Genomic DNA, 15,937 nt, shown 5'->3' on the forward strand with positions numbered 1-15,937 from the left:
TAAATTATGATCAGTGACACAGGAAGAAAAAGTAGTCACTTCCAAATATTCACTGCCGAAAGATGCATTCCATTTCATAACCTGGACAATTTCAGTGACAGAGCCTCCCCCACTCTATGCTGGCAAAAAGGCATTCAAATTATACTCAAGGATGTATCCTCTGATCACCAACTACTGCTTACAAGGCAGGGATGGTTGGTTTAGAATGGGCGAGTTAATAAGTTTAGAGTATCCTAAGCTAAAAATTAATTCTCCGGCACAATCAATTAGATTTCTTTATATCTGTGTGTACTGGAATAAAGTCAGAGGAAGAAGATTCATTCTTCTGTGTTAAAACACTCAGGGTAGGGTGAGGGAGGAGGAGGAGGAGGAGGAAGAGAAGAAGTTTAATTACTCAAGCCCTAAAAATTAAGCCTGAGCAAATTCTTTAAAGAATCAGGCTGGAGGCTTCTTTCCTGTATTCCCTTTCAGAAATACACCTCGAGTGTTCAGACTGATCATTCTTTTTTGTCTTTGACTGCCACCCTGTCTCCACTAATTGCAGACACACACTCCCCATGTGTAAAGAAGCTGAAGGAAATACATCTGAACAGGATGAGTTTGGAGTGTCATCTGAAATTCAGGAAGGCACCAGGATGCCTGACAAGACTGCAAGGAAGACTTTAAGTGCATCAGTCTGCACTCTCTCTTCTCCAGACCCCCTCCCCTCCCCTGCGCTACTTATGCTTTAAGACGTAATTCAATCACGGTGCAGCAAATGGATGCCGTACACCTATATGACACGGAGAAAAGGCAACAGCACAGTCTGTAACCCTTTCACTTGAACTTTTAGTCTTTGCTGTTTGTATTTTTTATATTGTAATGCTGGAATAGAATGCTGGAGCTAATTAAATTGTATGCAGAGTTAAAGGCAAGACAGACATCTGCTTTCAAATATCACAGTTAAAGCCTAATTTTAATGCACCATTTGTAGAACGGTTTTGAATCTGTATTTAAAAAAAAAAAAAAAAAAAAGAGAGAAGAGGCTGCCTGCCATTTGTAATGTGAAAATATATTATTAGAAGGAATCCGTGTTCCTCAAAGATTATGAGCCATTTCCATCAGGGAAGTTATATATCTGTTTATATTCATATAGACACACACATATTTATTTATAGGTAATGGTAGCAATGTATAAGTTTTCCTTTCAACATTTATTTCACATTTTGTATTTTTGAATACAGTTCTTAAAAACTTGTTCTTTTTATTATTGGATTGTTTCACTGTACTATCAATGTTTTGCATTATTGTTACTGTATCATTTTAATTTAATTTTTTTATTTCTAATTTACTTTGCTGTACACTGCCTTAAGTGAATCTCTTCAAAAAGGTGCTTAATGAGGCATAATACATCGATTTTTACATCTTCTGCACAATTAAAGTACATTCCAAAGCAGATGATAAAAACTTCCACCACAGTGCCAAGATGGGCAAACCAACCTCTCCCTATCTTACACAATTTCCTTAAAAGGGCAATTTTCAAAAGGCATTTACCTGGGTAAGAGGCCCCCCCCCCAAAAAAAAAAAAGTGGCTAAAAGTATGCACGGGTTCTATAGCATGTACAGTTTTAGGCACAGGAAACCAAGATGTTCCTGCGGATGCGTTTAGGTCGGAAGAGGAAAAGAGAGTATGCACATTCCATTTTCAAAAGTATACCCCCCCCCCCCCCCAGGTTTGTACCTTCCATTTGTGCAGGCAACGGAAGGAAAAGTACATATACTTTTAAACGGCAGACTTTGTACTTGCTAAATTTGAAGCACTACGTGGGTTACTTAGAAACTGCCCCAAACTGTATAAAAAGCTAACTGCTCGACTTAAAGAAATAAGAATTTTGTTTTGTCTTCATGGAGTATTCCTCTCAAAACCTTGTCAGAAAATGTATTAAGTTAGTCCAATAAAAACATATATCACCTTATAATATTTATTTTTGCTTGTTAACCTTATTTCCTTGCATTCAACTGGACTAGCATGGCTACTACACCACTTCATCCAAGGAACAGGAACAAACTAATCAATATGGTGTTTGTAAACTCAATCAGCATTGTAGACTTGATGCTTGATACCACAATATACATAGATTGTTTGTGTGTGTGTGTGTGTGTGTGTGTCTATTGGTAGAAGAGGGATGTATAACTATTACAAAATAAGAATCTGCGTTACAGATACAAAATGGGTACATACCCTTACCATGTAAGAAATTCTTCTTCCCTGCGGTACCTTTGGCAAACATCTTCAAGGTCTCAAAAAAGTATATTATATATATAATTTCACCTGACTTTCATCTCTGTATTTTCTAAAATTCTTTTACAGATTTCTTTCTGAAATGTTCTTTTAAACCTCTCTATCAGATGGCATGGAATGTCAAACCTGAATGGATCTTGTCAGAATTCAAGGACACAAGTGCTGTAAGGCATGTGCTATTGCTGTCTGTTTTTATATCTCCTTGCTGTTATTTAACTCCTGTTCGGTCATCTGGCACGGTCAGGGATGAGATGCAATGGTAAAAAAAAATTAAAAATCAAACCTGTTCATTTTACTTTAAAAAGCATACGAGGTTACTCTTGGTGCCAGGTCATTTTATAACATGCCGACAGGGTTGAATTTCCAGATTTCAATGCTTTATTTTAAGATACAGAAAAGTGCTGGGCATTCATGTCTCAAAAGTTAAATCAAAAACACTTTGCACTTCCCTTGTCATATGTTTTCTTTACTTAAGATTTCAGAAATATTTTTACTTCTAAACAAATTTTTTCATTTGTGCTAAAATTCTCTTTTCGGACTGATATGACCATCAACTATTAAAATAGATTCAGCTGTTCACTAACAAGAATTAGATGGGAGACATATTACATCAATCTATATTTTGTGGGCACTGCAAATATTTATAGAGATAAAGTAAGAATAGATAATACAAGTGTATTCAATTGTAGAATTCTGGTTAGGCACAATGATGAACGGTGAACATGGAGAAAAATAACGCATTCAACCATCGTCAGATAAAACCATGCCATGGCAATAAGTTGGATACTTTGCACATCCGTGTGTACTAGTGCCAACATCCTCCCCCTTTTATATTAAGTCTCGGGGTATATTACCAGTGACTGTAAGATTGTTTTACAGAAAATCCCTGAAAATAATATGCCAGGTCACACCACAGAATATTCTATCGTTCTCCATTATCACAGATTCAATTAATAAGTGCTCAGTCTCTGCATCAGTGGGCTTCTCTTTTCCAGATACGACTTGCCACACCATCCCCAGCACAGAAACTATGCCCAAAATCCTCAGTACCGCTTACCTCTCCCGTTTAAGAGTGCTGATCGACAGCTGCCCATTGGTTGAAGCGTGTGCATTTATTAACAGAGAGGTTTTGGAGGGGGCTGTAGACGTGACGCATGTGGTGGACAGGTCCAAAGTGCTGTGGTTATTATTCGCCGTCTCCTCCGTGGTGTGAGTGCCCGTTACCCTCTTTCCAGAGCTGCTGCAGTTCTGCTGGAATCATGCCTGAAACAAACAAATTGGATAATTAAATCAATTAACAGCTAATTCGTCCCTCTTCAAACAGTAATTAAATCAAAGAGTCAGTAAACAAAGCCTAGTGTTAGAGACTTTTTTTTCTTTATATCAAGGGCTGAGGCAGTCTAACACTTGACTGTTTTTGTGAAATGATATTGCACTCTGAAGGAGCTCTTTTTCTGCAATTTTCCATTGAAAAATGCAAGAAACAAAAAAGAAAAAAAGGCATCCAGGAATATTTCTATTACATACTTAACTACCACTTATTCACTGACATTTTTTTAGACTAAAAATCTAAAGAATTTAGAACCTTCTGTTCATGTGGTCCCTCCTATTCAGCTGGGTTATTATGACAGTATGCACCATGTAGAATGACTAATTTTTGTGCTTAAGTTTTTAAATGATGACAAATAGCTATGTTGTTAAATACAGTTTTTATTAATCACTTTTAGACATAAATTATGAATTCATATTGTCTGCTTGAAGTGCTTTTCAAAATTTTAACAGTCAAATTGATTATACTATGATTATTTCATTAACACACCTATCTTTCTCATTAATTTTGGTTTCTGCTACTACTCCCTTAATTGATGGATGTGTCTGCAGAGAAAGAAAATGTACAACTTTCTAGAAAAGTAACACTGTTATCCATGTTGCTCCTTGGATCCATGGTAAAGAGCCAGTTAGAAGTTAAATGAAAAAATGAAACCACAAGGTAAGCTTTGAGATACAGAGAAATAATATTTCCTTGTGGTGCTTGGACACCAACCATAGAGTGTGTCTTTTTTTTTTTTTTTTCCAAATGCAGAGTTCTCTGGACAGCAACTTGTCTACATTGTTCATGTCAGCAGCATCCTTGTCATATTACAAACAAACTGTAAACCTGGTCAACATTTCCATGGAGAATCCCATTTCTACAGCTGAATCCATAGTCATAGTTGATACATGAGTGTTCAAGATCAGGGCACTGATAAAAACCAGAAGCATGCCTCAACCTAACAGTCATTTGTCCAGGGAAAGAAAGATTTTAAGTTAAACGGAAGACATTAAAAGCACACTACAACCACTGAGCACATGGGCCACAACGAGGTGACAATTATTTCAGTATACTGCCCAGTAATGTGAGAGGGAATGACTGGGACTTCAGCGGGAGACCAGCACTGACATCTCTGCAATTATGGAACATTTCATGAGACCTGTAAAGGCCCCAAACTAGGCAGTGTTTTGGTTTATGCACAGGATAGTGCCTACAGTATGAAGGTACTGCTAGCAATTTGATCATATATTATTATTGCCGCTAAACTCCTGGTGCGGAACCTGAAACCACCAGACCCTGGAGAACAGGCCAGGGTGCTGCTGGAGTCCTTACAATGATGCTTGAAAAAATAAAATCTCACATAAGTACATGCTGTGCTTTTTTTTTTGTGTGTGTGCAAGTATTTGCACTGACCTCATACAAACAGCATGTGTATCCATATTTGATGAGTTTTTACTGTTTCAGTCTTTGCCAGACAATTTGCCATTTTCAGACTAAAGTAACTAGAGCTGAAATGGGCTGGATAGGTAAGCTGAAACCCTAAGTATTGAATTCAAGAAAGGCAGCATGAACTTATATTCATCTGAAACACATAATAAAAAAATGCCAAGATCTAAATTTAATTTATTTTTGTCATTTAGAATACAATAGATAGATAATCATCTCAACGTGATCAGCCAAACATCTTTACTTTGCTAAACTGTTAAAGATTTTAATTATGCTAGCTTTGGAAAGCACTGGTCTAATGAGGCGATGGACTCCAGAGAATCTAAGTGGTTAAGAACTGTGAAATGAGCCTGCTAGGACTTTTTTTTATATTCACCGTGGATCGTTTGCATATCAAAGAGGAGTAAATTATTGCAGGGCAGACCAATAACCTTCCCCGCCTTTCCGAGGGTAGCAGTAACAAAACAGTTGTTCCCCCGCTAACACTTGGCTACAAAAAAAAGAAAAAAAAACCCTGCTGAAACATTTAAGTATTTGCAATTAATAGATATTATGGAAGGGAATTCAATTTACACATCAAGTGATCATATATTCAGATTTGCTCTAGTGTTAATTTTTTCTTAAAATATTAAAATTAAATAAAAAAAATCTAATGCCATTTCATATTTAGATGGATTTTCTCCCAATGTTCTTAGGTATATTCAACTATTATTTGTCTTCCTGAAATTAAACATCTGAGGCAAATTAAAGAAAGGGAAAGATCGCTACCCAACTCCACAGACTGTTTTTTTTCTTTTTCTGCATCTGGGCTATTATTTCTGAACACCTTGCAAAGTGACAGCGCAAGACGTATTTTTAGCCAGCTTGACAGCACTGCCTGTATGCTAACAATTACCTGTGAACAGGGCTGACCCCTACACCACTGTTTACTCAGTTGAAACAATAGTGAATAGACTTGTCTGTTGGTGATAACAGATTGGTATGAGGCCATAAATGTCCACACCTATTTTTATTTGTAGTGGATAAACAAGTAATAAAAAAAAAAAAAAAAAAGGAAGAACTTTAGCATTTATTTCATCTACTGCACTCCTTTCCCCCCAGATTGTAATTATTTAAAACCAATGAAGATATTTAGTTAGGAGGATATTAGTCATCCGCTTCTGGTGTTTAAGATGCAATGCTGGTTTTGACAAAGCCAATTCTCATGGGGACAGACTCCTTAAAACTCGGAGAAATACCAGAAGCATGACACCTCACTTGCAAATTCATTTCCAGACAACCAGAAAGAATTCCTGTGGATTCTCCTTTTTTTTTTCCATCCAATGGGCAACATCTGTAATGCTCCCAGGTAATGCTTCAGATTTGCAGTCAGAAACACAAATTCAACGTGGCTAGTTTCTGATGTTACTGTATATGCTGAAACAGAAACCAATGGCATGCAGGGAAAATTAGATCTTAGGAGACCCCAAAACTACTTCAGTGAATAGGCAGGGGTTTTTTCTTCCTTTTTTTACAATAAAAAAATGTAGCAGGATCTTAGAAAAGCGTTCAAACTTCACCAAAATGTTCACACAAGAAAGGAAAATATTCTAGTGGCAGCTTTCTAAAGATCACACATTTTATACAGTGTTTATACTTTACTTTCTAAAACATAGGGAGGTCCAGTTTTAGCTGCCAGCCATATAAACTAACTTAGGGCCTCATTTTCTAAAGTATCGCAGGCCTGCGATACTTTAGAAGATGAGGGGCGGGGGGCCGAAACGGGGGGGCGGGCCTGCGCTAGCCGGCAGCGATCGCACCGTCACGGTGCAATTGCTGCCGGTTTCGCACCCAATAGCGCCACCATAGGAGGTGTAGCTATTGGGAGCGAAATAGGCAGCGAAAAGGCACCTACCTTTTCGCTGTCCGCGGCGTCTGCGCAGAGTCGGCCCCGGTGACGCCCCGACTCCTCCTCTTCCGGGGTCAACTCCGCCCCGACTTCGCCCCCATCCTGGTATCGCATGCGAGCGGCTTGGAAAATGAGGCCCTTAGTTGGGATATTCAGTGGCACTAAATTAGCTGGATAAAGCTAAAAATCGGCATTTATCCAGCTAATTTAGCCCAATATCTGGCCCCACCCTGGAATGTCCTCACTTCATCTTGCTAACTTTTTAGCCTGATAGAAAGCTGGCTAAGTCCAAGATGGTCAGATGGGCAAGATTTTTAAGTTCCACAGTTTTCCCACTTAGCTGGACAAATTGCTTTCAGTACTGATCTCATGGAGGGCAATTCTCAAAATACTATTTTACCCTCAGAAATGGCTTTGTACAAAAACTGCTTGCCTGATATACATAACTGCCTGTCTGTTCACATTTAAGATTACCCAGACTGAACAGAGGCATTCCTGGGGCAGAGCTGGGGGAACGGATTTGCACTTAAAACATTTGTACTTTCAAAAGCATGCACATAAATTTTCACAAAATTTCTGTACGCTTAACAGGCATAACTGTGTGTTGCTAAATTTGTTGGGATAATTTTCCAAGCGGATTTATGCATGCAAATGCACTTTGAAAACTTATGTGCGTATTTGCTGTCTACTTTAGGCGAGCTTTTATTTATTATCCCCTAAGAGATCAGATGACTATTTTATTATAATAGTGGATGGATGCTAAATGGAAAGAGCTGTTGTGCATCTTAGGAAGAGACAACCAAATTATGGATGTGTCAACATGAAAATTAGCAACAATTACAACATCAGAGGATATGCAAATAATTATGCATGTCAAAATACATACCATGGCTCTGTTCTTAAATTGAAAAAAAAAAAAAGATGATACAAAAAAAGAAAAAGGGCACAGGGTATGTATGTTACGCAGACCATACCCCAGTCCTTTAATATTTTGGTAACTCATCAGAGCTCCCCTTTTGGAAGTTTTTGCAGATTTCCCCTGCACTTGCTGTAGCTACAGGAAAGTATTGCAATATTTTGATAAAGTACATTTTACAGCACTGTGAAATAATGGGCCAGCACTTCCTTGCAGTGTTTCAGCAACTGCCCCCCTTCCCCATAGACAAAAATGCAGGCATAAGCTTAAAAAATGTATGCTTCAGGGACAGCTGACAGATTACTTTTCATGGAACCCAATTTCACAACTCCAGGTACCACTGGCTCAAAGACAGAGCTGCTCAACCTTTTTTTGCCCTTGCACGTCCATACCCAGGTGACCATCTTCAGGCAAGCAGAAAGTTGATTTAAAGCTCATAATGACATCAGTCTTAAACTGTCCTCTCTGTGCTATTAAAAAAAAAAAATGTTGTATTCAAACAAGCTGGAACTCTCAAGTTACTACAGATGGCGCCTCGGTTTCAGAGTGGATGATAATGTTCCTACTGCCTGGGTCAGAACTTGGAAGCACCTTTGTGCAATGGCCTCCCAGTTAGAGGTGATGGAGAAAAAAAAAACAAACAAAAAAAAACCAGTAATGGAAATCAAGAAAGCCGGAATAGGCACAGAGGATTTGTGATGTGAGGGCAGTAAGCTACAGCTAGAGATCACCTGGGGGCCTATGGCACTGCACCAAGAGTACAACTGGGCCAAGCAGATGGACCTTACGGTCCTCGTTTGCCATCATATTCTCTGTCTTTATGTTTAGGAAACAGCCACTAAGATGAGCCCTGTTTCGGTTTTAAATATGCTCTTTCATAATGTTGGGACTAACAGTCACACTCCATGGTTGAGCGTATCAATCAATGCCATGGCTGCTGAATTACCTACCAGTGTCTCTGATGTGTTCCTGCACAGATTACACTTCATGCATCACTACGCGCATTTCTCTCACATTACACGTAAGTGTGTTCTGTCACTGCCCAATTGCCCTCTTTTTGGACAGCTTAACTGATATACTCTAACAAGGAACCTAAGTAAGCAAACTGAATTGGAGGGGAATGCTGGAAAAATAAAAATAAAAAAAAATCACAAAAGGCTGAAGCTGGGGCTCCAGTGGGTGGGCTGAAAAACAACCCGTAATGCATGGAAAAGTTAATTTATGCAAGTTACAACATTTTACAATTAATTTAAAAACAAAACAAAATAAACCATGAATTGCCCCCAAGTTCATTTTATTTTCTGAATTACTCACTGTGATTATTCTGACAATAAAACAGCTGGAAATTATTAAATATCAGAGTTCAGCTCAGCAACACATTATGCAGTTATTTTGCCATTACTTTCTATGAAAAAAGACCCATGTAACAAATCTGTAAAATATTGTGGAAGAGAGCAGAGAAGAAAGCAAGCTCTGCATCTTTTCCCTTAAAATAATTGACTTGCAAACCTATTGGGCATTCATTTTCATAGAGAGCCCAGGCTTGAAAGTTCACCACAGTTGTGTTCAGCTTTTGCACTCACGTACCTTGGGTAAGAGGCTGCAGGGGCAGGGCCGGCTGTCCTGGCTGAATAGTTAACAGGCCTTGGCGCTGAAGGTTCAGGAGGTGCTGCTGCTGAAGCTGCTGCATCTGGAGAAGCTGCTGTTGGAAGGCCAACTGGGGTGTCGCCACCTGCTGCTGCAAGAAAACCCCCATCACCCCCAAAAAAACAAAACACAAAGATATAATAAACAAGAGACTCGCTATTGCCATTTCATGAGTGTGTCTCATCTGAGCCACATTTTGACAGGCTTTAATTTTCAGACCAGTATACACTTGTCAGCCTGGAGTTATCACGGTTTAAAAAAAAAAAAAAAAGCTGTAAGTTTGATAAAATGGACAGATCCAAAACCCAGAGACGGTAACTTTCAAAGCGGCACGCAGGCACACATGTGCATCGGCCCACGTCCAGGGACGCGGCCATTTTTATATGTATGCATGTTATAAAATTGCCTGGCTGGAGGCAAATGCGCATTTAAGTTTAAGTGGGTGCACGCCTGTGCGTGCAAATGCCTCTTCTACTGCGGGGGGGGGGGGGATTTTAAAAAGGGACGTGTACCAAATGCCATTGTCAGTTTTACCAGTTCGTTCCCAGTTTGCTCAGTTAAGGGATAGGATTTCCAAACACCCCTAGTTTAATAGCTTCCCTTCCCCCCCCCCCCCCCATTAGTCCAGACCTTTAAGACCCCACTGATCTGCCTAGATGTTTTTGTTTTATAACTTACATGTCATCCATAGCAGACGTAAACTTAAGTGGCAGGGGACCCCGGCGCACGCCAGTGCACGTAGGTATTTACACGCAAATGGTAGGTTAAAATCCCAAAACCACCCATGCTCTGTCCATGCCCCACCCATGTTTGAAAATTTTTCGTTTGAGCACCCAGTGGAATTTACGAGCGTATCCGGGCAGCTTTCAAAATCTTCTCGGCGTGTGCTGGCCTGACATATTCGTACATCCCCTAACTGATGCATGCGTCAAGTTTTTAAAATTCAACTTTTAACAACTTTGCAAGAAAGATTATTTTAAAATATCACTTGCCTCTCTTTCAGAAGCTCAAGGCAAGAAACAGTGAATAAAAAGCCATACTACAGATGATCAATAAAATTATTATAAAAAGAATAAATTAAATAAAATATTATACGATTTCAATAACTCATCCATATAAACAAAAGAAAAATATATAAATCATAATAGATATAAAAAATGCTTTTATAAAATACAAAAACAGAGATCACACAAATATTACACAAGATTTATATCTTTGAAAAATATGTATTATAGGTTTTTTTGGCTTCCTATATTATTACACAGCAGCCTGTCTAAAAGGTGAATTTTCATGCCCGCGAGTGGGCTTCTATGTGTGTACGGTTCCCAGCGCACGCACATGGATGCGCCAATTTTATAACATGCACGAGCCGACGTCCTCATGTTAGAAACTCCGCTACCCACGCACACATGTGCACCCGATTTTATATGGATGCGTGCGAGTGCCAGCTCGCGTCCGTAAGAGGAGAATTTTATAAAATGCGTGCGGCAAGGGACTAGGCCTTTCCCCAGTTCCCTCCCAGTCCGCTCCAATACCTGCCCACCCTACCTGCCTTTTCTCCTCTCCTCCTCGACTGAAGCCTCTCTAACAATTTTTTTTTCTATACTCTACCTGCTCTCTGGAGCAGTAGTAAGTTGTGCGTGCCAGCTGGCTGCCGGTGCGCACTTCACCAGGATAGTGCCTAATGGCGCTGTCCCGGCCGGCCCCTGCCCTAACCCCTTTTTTTGGCAGCTCTTTGGCACATACTGGGAGATACGCACATGGCTGCGGGCCTTTAAAAAAAACAACAAACCTGTGCCACGTGCGCATCTCCCGGTTTTTATGCGCATCAGCTTTTGAGAAACTTCAGCATTTATGGCATTGGCAGGGTGTCTACAGAGACAGCAGATTTTACACTCAATTCATAAAAATTCTCACACCATTTACATGGGAAAATATGTAGGCACATTGGGTCTACTTCATTTTTTCTCATGGTTGGTCTAGTTTAGAAGAGGAAGGGGTGAGGCATGAGGAGAATATTTGGATCTGCCCCACAGAGATGAAGTCCTCTACATAATTGTTTATGGTAAATCTTTACATTTGGCAGAATAGAGGCCAGTGCTTTACCTTGACTGCACAAGGCTTGTTGGGGGGGGGGAGGAGAAGAAGGGGGGCAGTGGGAATAATACTCTTGTGCATTGAAGAGCAGTAAGTAATAAGACCAAATGGTGTTTCCTTACTAGAAAAGGTATCATCTTAGTGATGTTAAGTGAAGCTGGTAATAGAGGACACAACAGATTCTGTTGGGATCAGCAATCATGACCCTAACATCAAGATTTCCCTGGTGAAAGGTTCTAATCAGACACATTCAGCTGTACAAGACATTAAATAATTTATTTTTCTTATATGCAGTTTTGGATGCACTAAAGCATCAGATACCACTAGAACTGGTGAGGTCTATTGTATCCGCAATCTGCTTAAAATACATGACAAATGTACTTTTCTAACTTAAAGGTTCTAGCTATATATTTAGAAATTAGCCTCAAGGGTCTTTGGAATATTTTAATTATTCTCACCATACAGAAGAGAGAGTAGCTGTTGACTAGAGGGATTTGAACCCTGAACCAAGGATGTGTTAAGAGGAACATGTTGCTGTACCCGGAGAAGCTTTTGAGTACTCTGTTTATCACTTCTGACATAAATAAATGAGAAAAAAAAAAATCAGACCTTTGAAGAAGAAAAACTTCATCTAATATTGTTAATTAGCCATGACAAACGATGAAATAACACTGTAAATCTTTCATAGAAACAGCCACTAGATTTTAATTACACACATTCATAATTTAGCAAACAACATCTTAGTTGAATGTGAGGGTTTAATAGGAACAGCACTTCAGGCTTCTGACTCAATTCAATAGGCTGAAGTTAAGGAAAAGATCCAGGTTTTTGCTTCTGCTTGTCCTGTATTTTATTATCTTTGTTTTCTACAATAACGGGGCAAAAAGCTTTTGTTGTGTAAAACAGCTCGTTGTGTCAATGGCTTTGGCAGGTTAGCCAAAAAAATACTAATGCAGATTCTCTGTAATTATCTAAGCTACATAAAGATAATATAGTACAGTGGTAACCATAAATAGAAGGGAAAAAAATCTAACATCCCTAATCTGGCAGAAATCCTATCAAGGTAGAGATCTTAGCCTTAGCCAGTTATCTCGAACAGTTGTGGAAAGGAAATTAACTCTTTCAAAACTGTTAACACATTCACGGGGCAGAGGAGGAACTGGGGAAGGAAGGAAAGAATGAGCCAAAGATTATATTAGTATATGAATGTTGAAGACCACAACATTCTCTTCCTCAAATTTGACTTAAAGGGCCTTTGTGGCCTGGAATGCTTGAGTCCATCATTCTACTTGGGTAACCCTTATGTTGATCTAATAAAAAGAAACTCAATCTGCAAAGAATCCACCTTTTCTCAGGACAATGGGAAACTAAAATTCTTTATCATAATTCCCCCCCCCCCCACCCCAACACTCATACACCCCAACATCATTTCCACGCTATACTAGCCTTCAGCTTTTCTTTGTTTATTGAGATAATTCCAAAGAAAATTAGTTATAAAAACTGAACAGCAACAAAAAAACTATACTGTACAGTGTGTAAAAGGTCCCCCCCCCCCCCCCCCCCCGGTGATATCCTGGCCTTTAAAATGATTTGGAAATTCTATGCTTTACCACTTGCTTTTTTACTTTGTATGTCTCTCTACTCAGCAATTATTGCTATTTTCCTCTCTCATTTCACTTGGACACACTTTACACTGCTGCAGCTGGAGTTTTTCTTGCTAGGCTGGTCTAGTCTAGGGTTTGATTTAGCAAGAGGAGATATCCCTTGAAGCTGCTACAGGTCAAAGCAAAGCAAAGGGCCTACTAAGACTGAGTAGATGAGGGTATTACAACTTTAGCACGTGAGGGGAAAAAAAAAATCTGTCTGACTTTTTATGAATAGCCACAACAAATATTCATGAGATCTATTTGCTTGTTGCCTCTGAGCAGGTATTCTTAACCCAGTCCTCAGGACACACTAGGTTAGTCAGGTTTTCAGGATATCCACAATGAATATGCATGAGATAGAACTGCATGCAATAGAGGAGGTGCCTGCAAATTTATATCATGCATATTCATTATGGATACCATGAAAACCTGATTGGTTAGGTGTGTCCCAAGAACTAGGTTGAGAATACCTGCCTTTGAGGATCGGGGTGGAGGTTTGAGGGGAAAGAGGTTTAGGTATGTTGGGTGTGAAGAATGGTATACTAGGAGTTCAGAGAGAGTATCTTCAAAGGATACTAATAAACAGGAGAGTTAGGGCATCCCAACAGAAAGGTTCCAATAAAAGCAAAAGTAGTCCATGTGACTAGCTCAGGTGATTCTTTACTAATAAAGGATTCCAAATTATCCCTATCAACTGAAAAACAGAGTGTTAATACTAACAAAAAACAATTTGAAATGTCTGTATGCCAATGCCAGAAGTCTAAATTGCAAGATGGGAGCATTAAGAGTGTATAGCAGCGAATGATGAGATAGACATAATTAGCATCTCAGAGCTGGTGGAAGGAGGTTAACCAATTGGACAGTGCTATATTAAAGTACAAATTATAAGGCAATGATCGGGAGGATAGATGGGGGGTGCTTTATGTCCAGGAGGGAACAGAGTCCAACAGGATAAATATCATACAATAGACTAAATGCACAGTAGAATCTTTATGGGTAGAAATCCCATGTATGTTGGGTAAGAGTACAGTGATAGGAGTGATACCTTCCACCTGGCCAAAATGATGAGACATATGATAAAATGCTAAGAGAAATCAGAGAAGCTAACCAATTTGGCAGTGAAGTAAAAGGAGGTTTCAATTTCCCCACTATTCACTGGGTAAATGTAACATCAGGACATGCTAGAACGCTAAAGTTCCTGAATAGAATAAATGATTGCTACATGGTGCAATTGGCTCAGGAACCAACGAGAGAGGATACTATTTTAGATCAAATTTTTAGTGAAATGCAGGATTTGGTAAGAAAGGTAACTGTGGTGTGGCCACTTGGCAATAGTGATTACAACATGATCAAATCAGAACTGACTGGAAGGGGGAGAATATGTAAATCTACAGCTCTAATGCTAAACTTCCAAAAGGGAAACTTTGATAAAATGAGGAAAATAGAAAAAAACTGAAAGGTGCAGCTGCAAAGGTTAAGAGTGTACAACAGGTGTGCTGCGACGGCAGCCTTTGGATGATGTTGAGAGCAAGGAGGCGCAGTCACTAGCTCATGGGAGAGCGTGAGCCCCTGAACCATGGCATGACTCAGGGAGGAGCCCCAAGGCACATTGTGGGAGGTGAGAGCATGCAAGCATGGGCAGAGCAAGAACAAAGCAGGACTGGAATCAAGGCAAGGAACTTCAGAGCAGGAACAAGGCAGGATCAGCCCTCCACTGGACCTACATGCACCAGTGTGACCCAGCAATGCAATGCTGGTCACAAGAGTAGCCCTCCGGCCACTCGGTAGCCCTTTCGGACCCGCCACTTGGGAACGACGAGTGCGTGAGGCCAGACGGAGGCTGAGGGCAGGAACAAGACAAGACAGGAACTAAGAAAATTCAGGTGAAGACTTGGATACTCATGAGACTCCGTGAAAAGTGCATCGCAGAGCGCCCTACACAGCCGCCCATGGTTGGTCGCCGTCCACGCTGAACACAAAGCAGATTCCAGGCGAGAAAGTGGAACTTGAGACTGGAACATGATGATTCAGTAGAGGCCTGCACCGGGGTGCGCCCTGACAGCCGCCTGTGGCTGGTCGCGGACCATGCTGAAGCGGAGCAGGTTCTGGAAGAGTCTTAGGCATGGACGGAAGGAGGCGCAAGGGACTCCAAAGACCGGGCCAGGATTCAAGACTCAGGATTCTCAGAAGCAAGGCATTAAAAACATAAGTCTCTTGGAGGCTTGCACTACAGACGAGAAGAAGGCCTTGTACCAAGAAGCGCCCTACACAGCCCCCCATGGGCTGGTCACGGACCACAACGGTGGCACGCCAGGAAAGGTGGATGCAAGGAATCTGGGAACTGCTGCAGAAGCAAAGACATCAGGACCACGGAACACCTGGAACATCAGGCCTTTTAGGAATGGAACCATGGAACATCAGGACATCTGGAACATCAGGACTTGGAACAGGTGACGAAGGAGCTCAGATGGAGATCATCAGGACAAGGAGACCAGGAACATGGAATGAAGAGCCATCCAGACAAGTGAAGACCACAGAGGACCTTGATCTGGTGAGGAAGAACATGGACGACCATGGGACCCGGATCCGAAGGCTCTGAGGAACAGGAACTGAGCCCTTTTATAGGGCTGAAACAGGAAGTGAAGCAGCTGAAGACTTCCGGTAGGGCCGCAGGCTTTTCGCACCGCTGGCCCTTTAAAAGCAG

At 40.5% G+C, this 15,937-nt stretch overlaps 1 protein-coding gene across 1 annotated transcript in view; it reads right to left on the minus strand.

Moving 5' to 3' along the window:
* The window catches only part of FOXP1 (forkhead box P1), a 1,246,052-nt gene that overhangs the window by 154,842 nt on the left and 1,075,273 nt on the right, over positions 1–15,937 (minus strand). Inside the window, 3 exon segments of the mRNA XM_029601088.1 lie at positions 3,339–3,505; positions 3,507–3,544; positions 9,431–9,581. Of these exon segments, the coding sequence (XP_029456948.1) occupies positions 3,339–3,505; positions 3,507–3,544; positions 9,431–9,581 (356 nt within the window).

This window comes from Rhinatrema bivittatum, chromosome 4 (genome assembly GCF_901001135.1).
Source record: "Rhinatrema bivittatum chromosome 4, aRhiBiv1.1, whole genome shotgun sequence".
NCBI lineage: Eukaryota > Metazoa > Chordata > Amphibia > Gymnophiona > Rhinatrematidae > Rhinatrema > Rhinatrema bivittatum.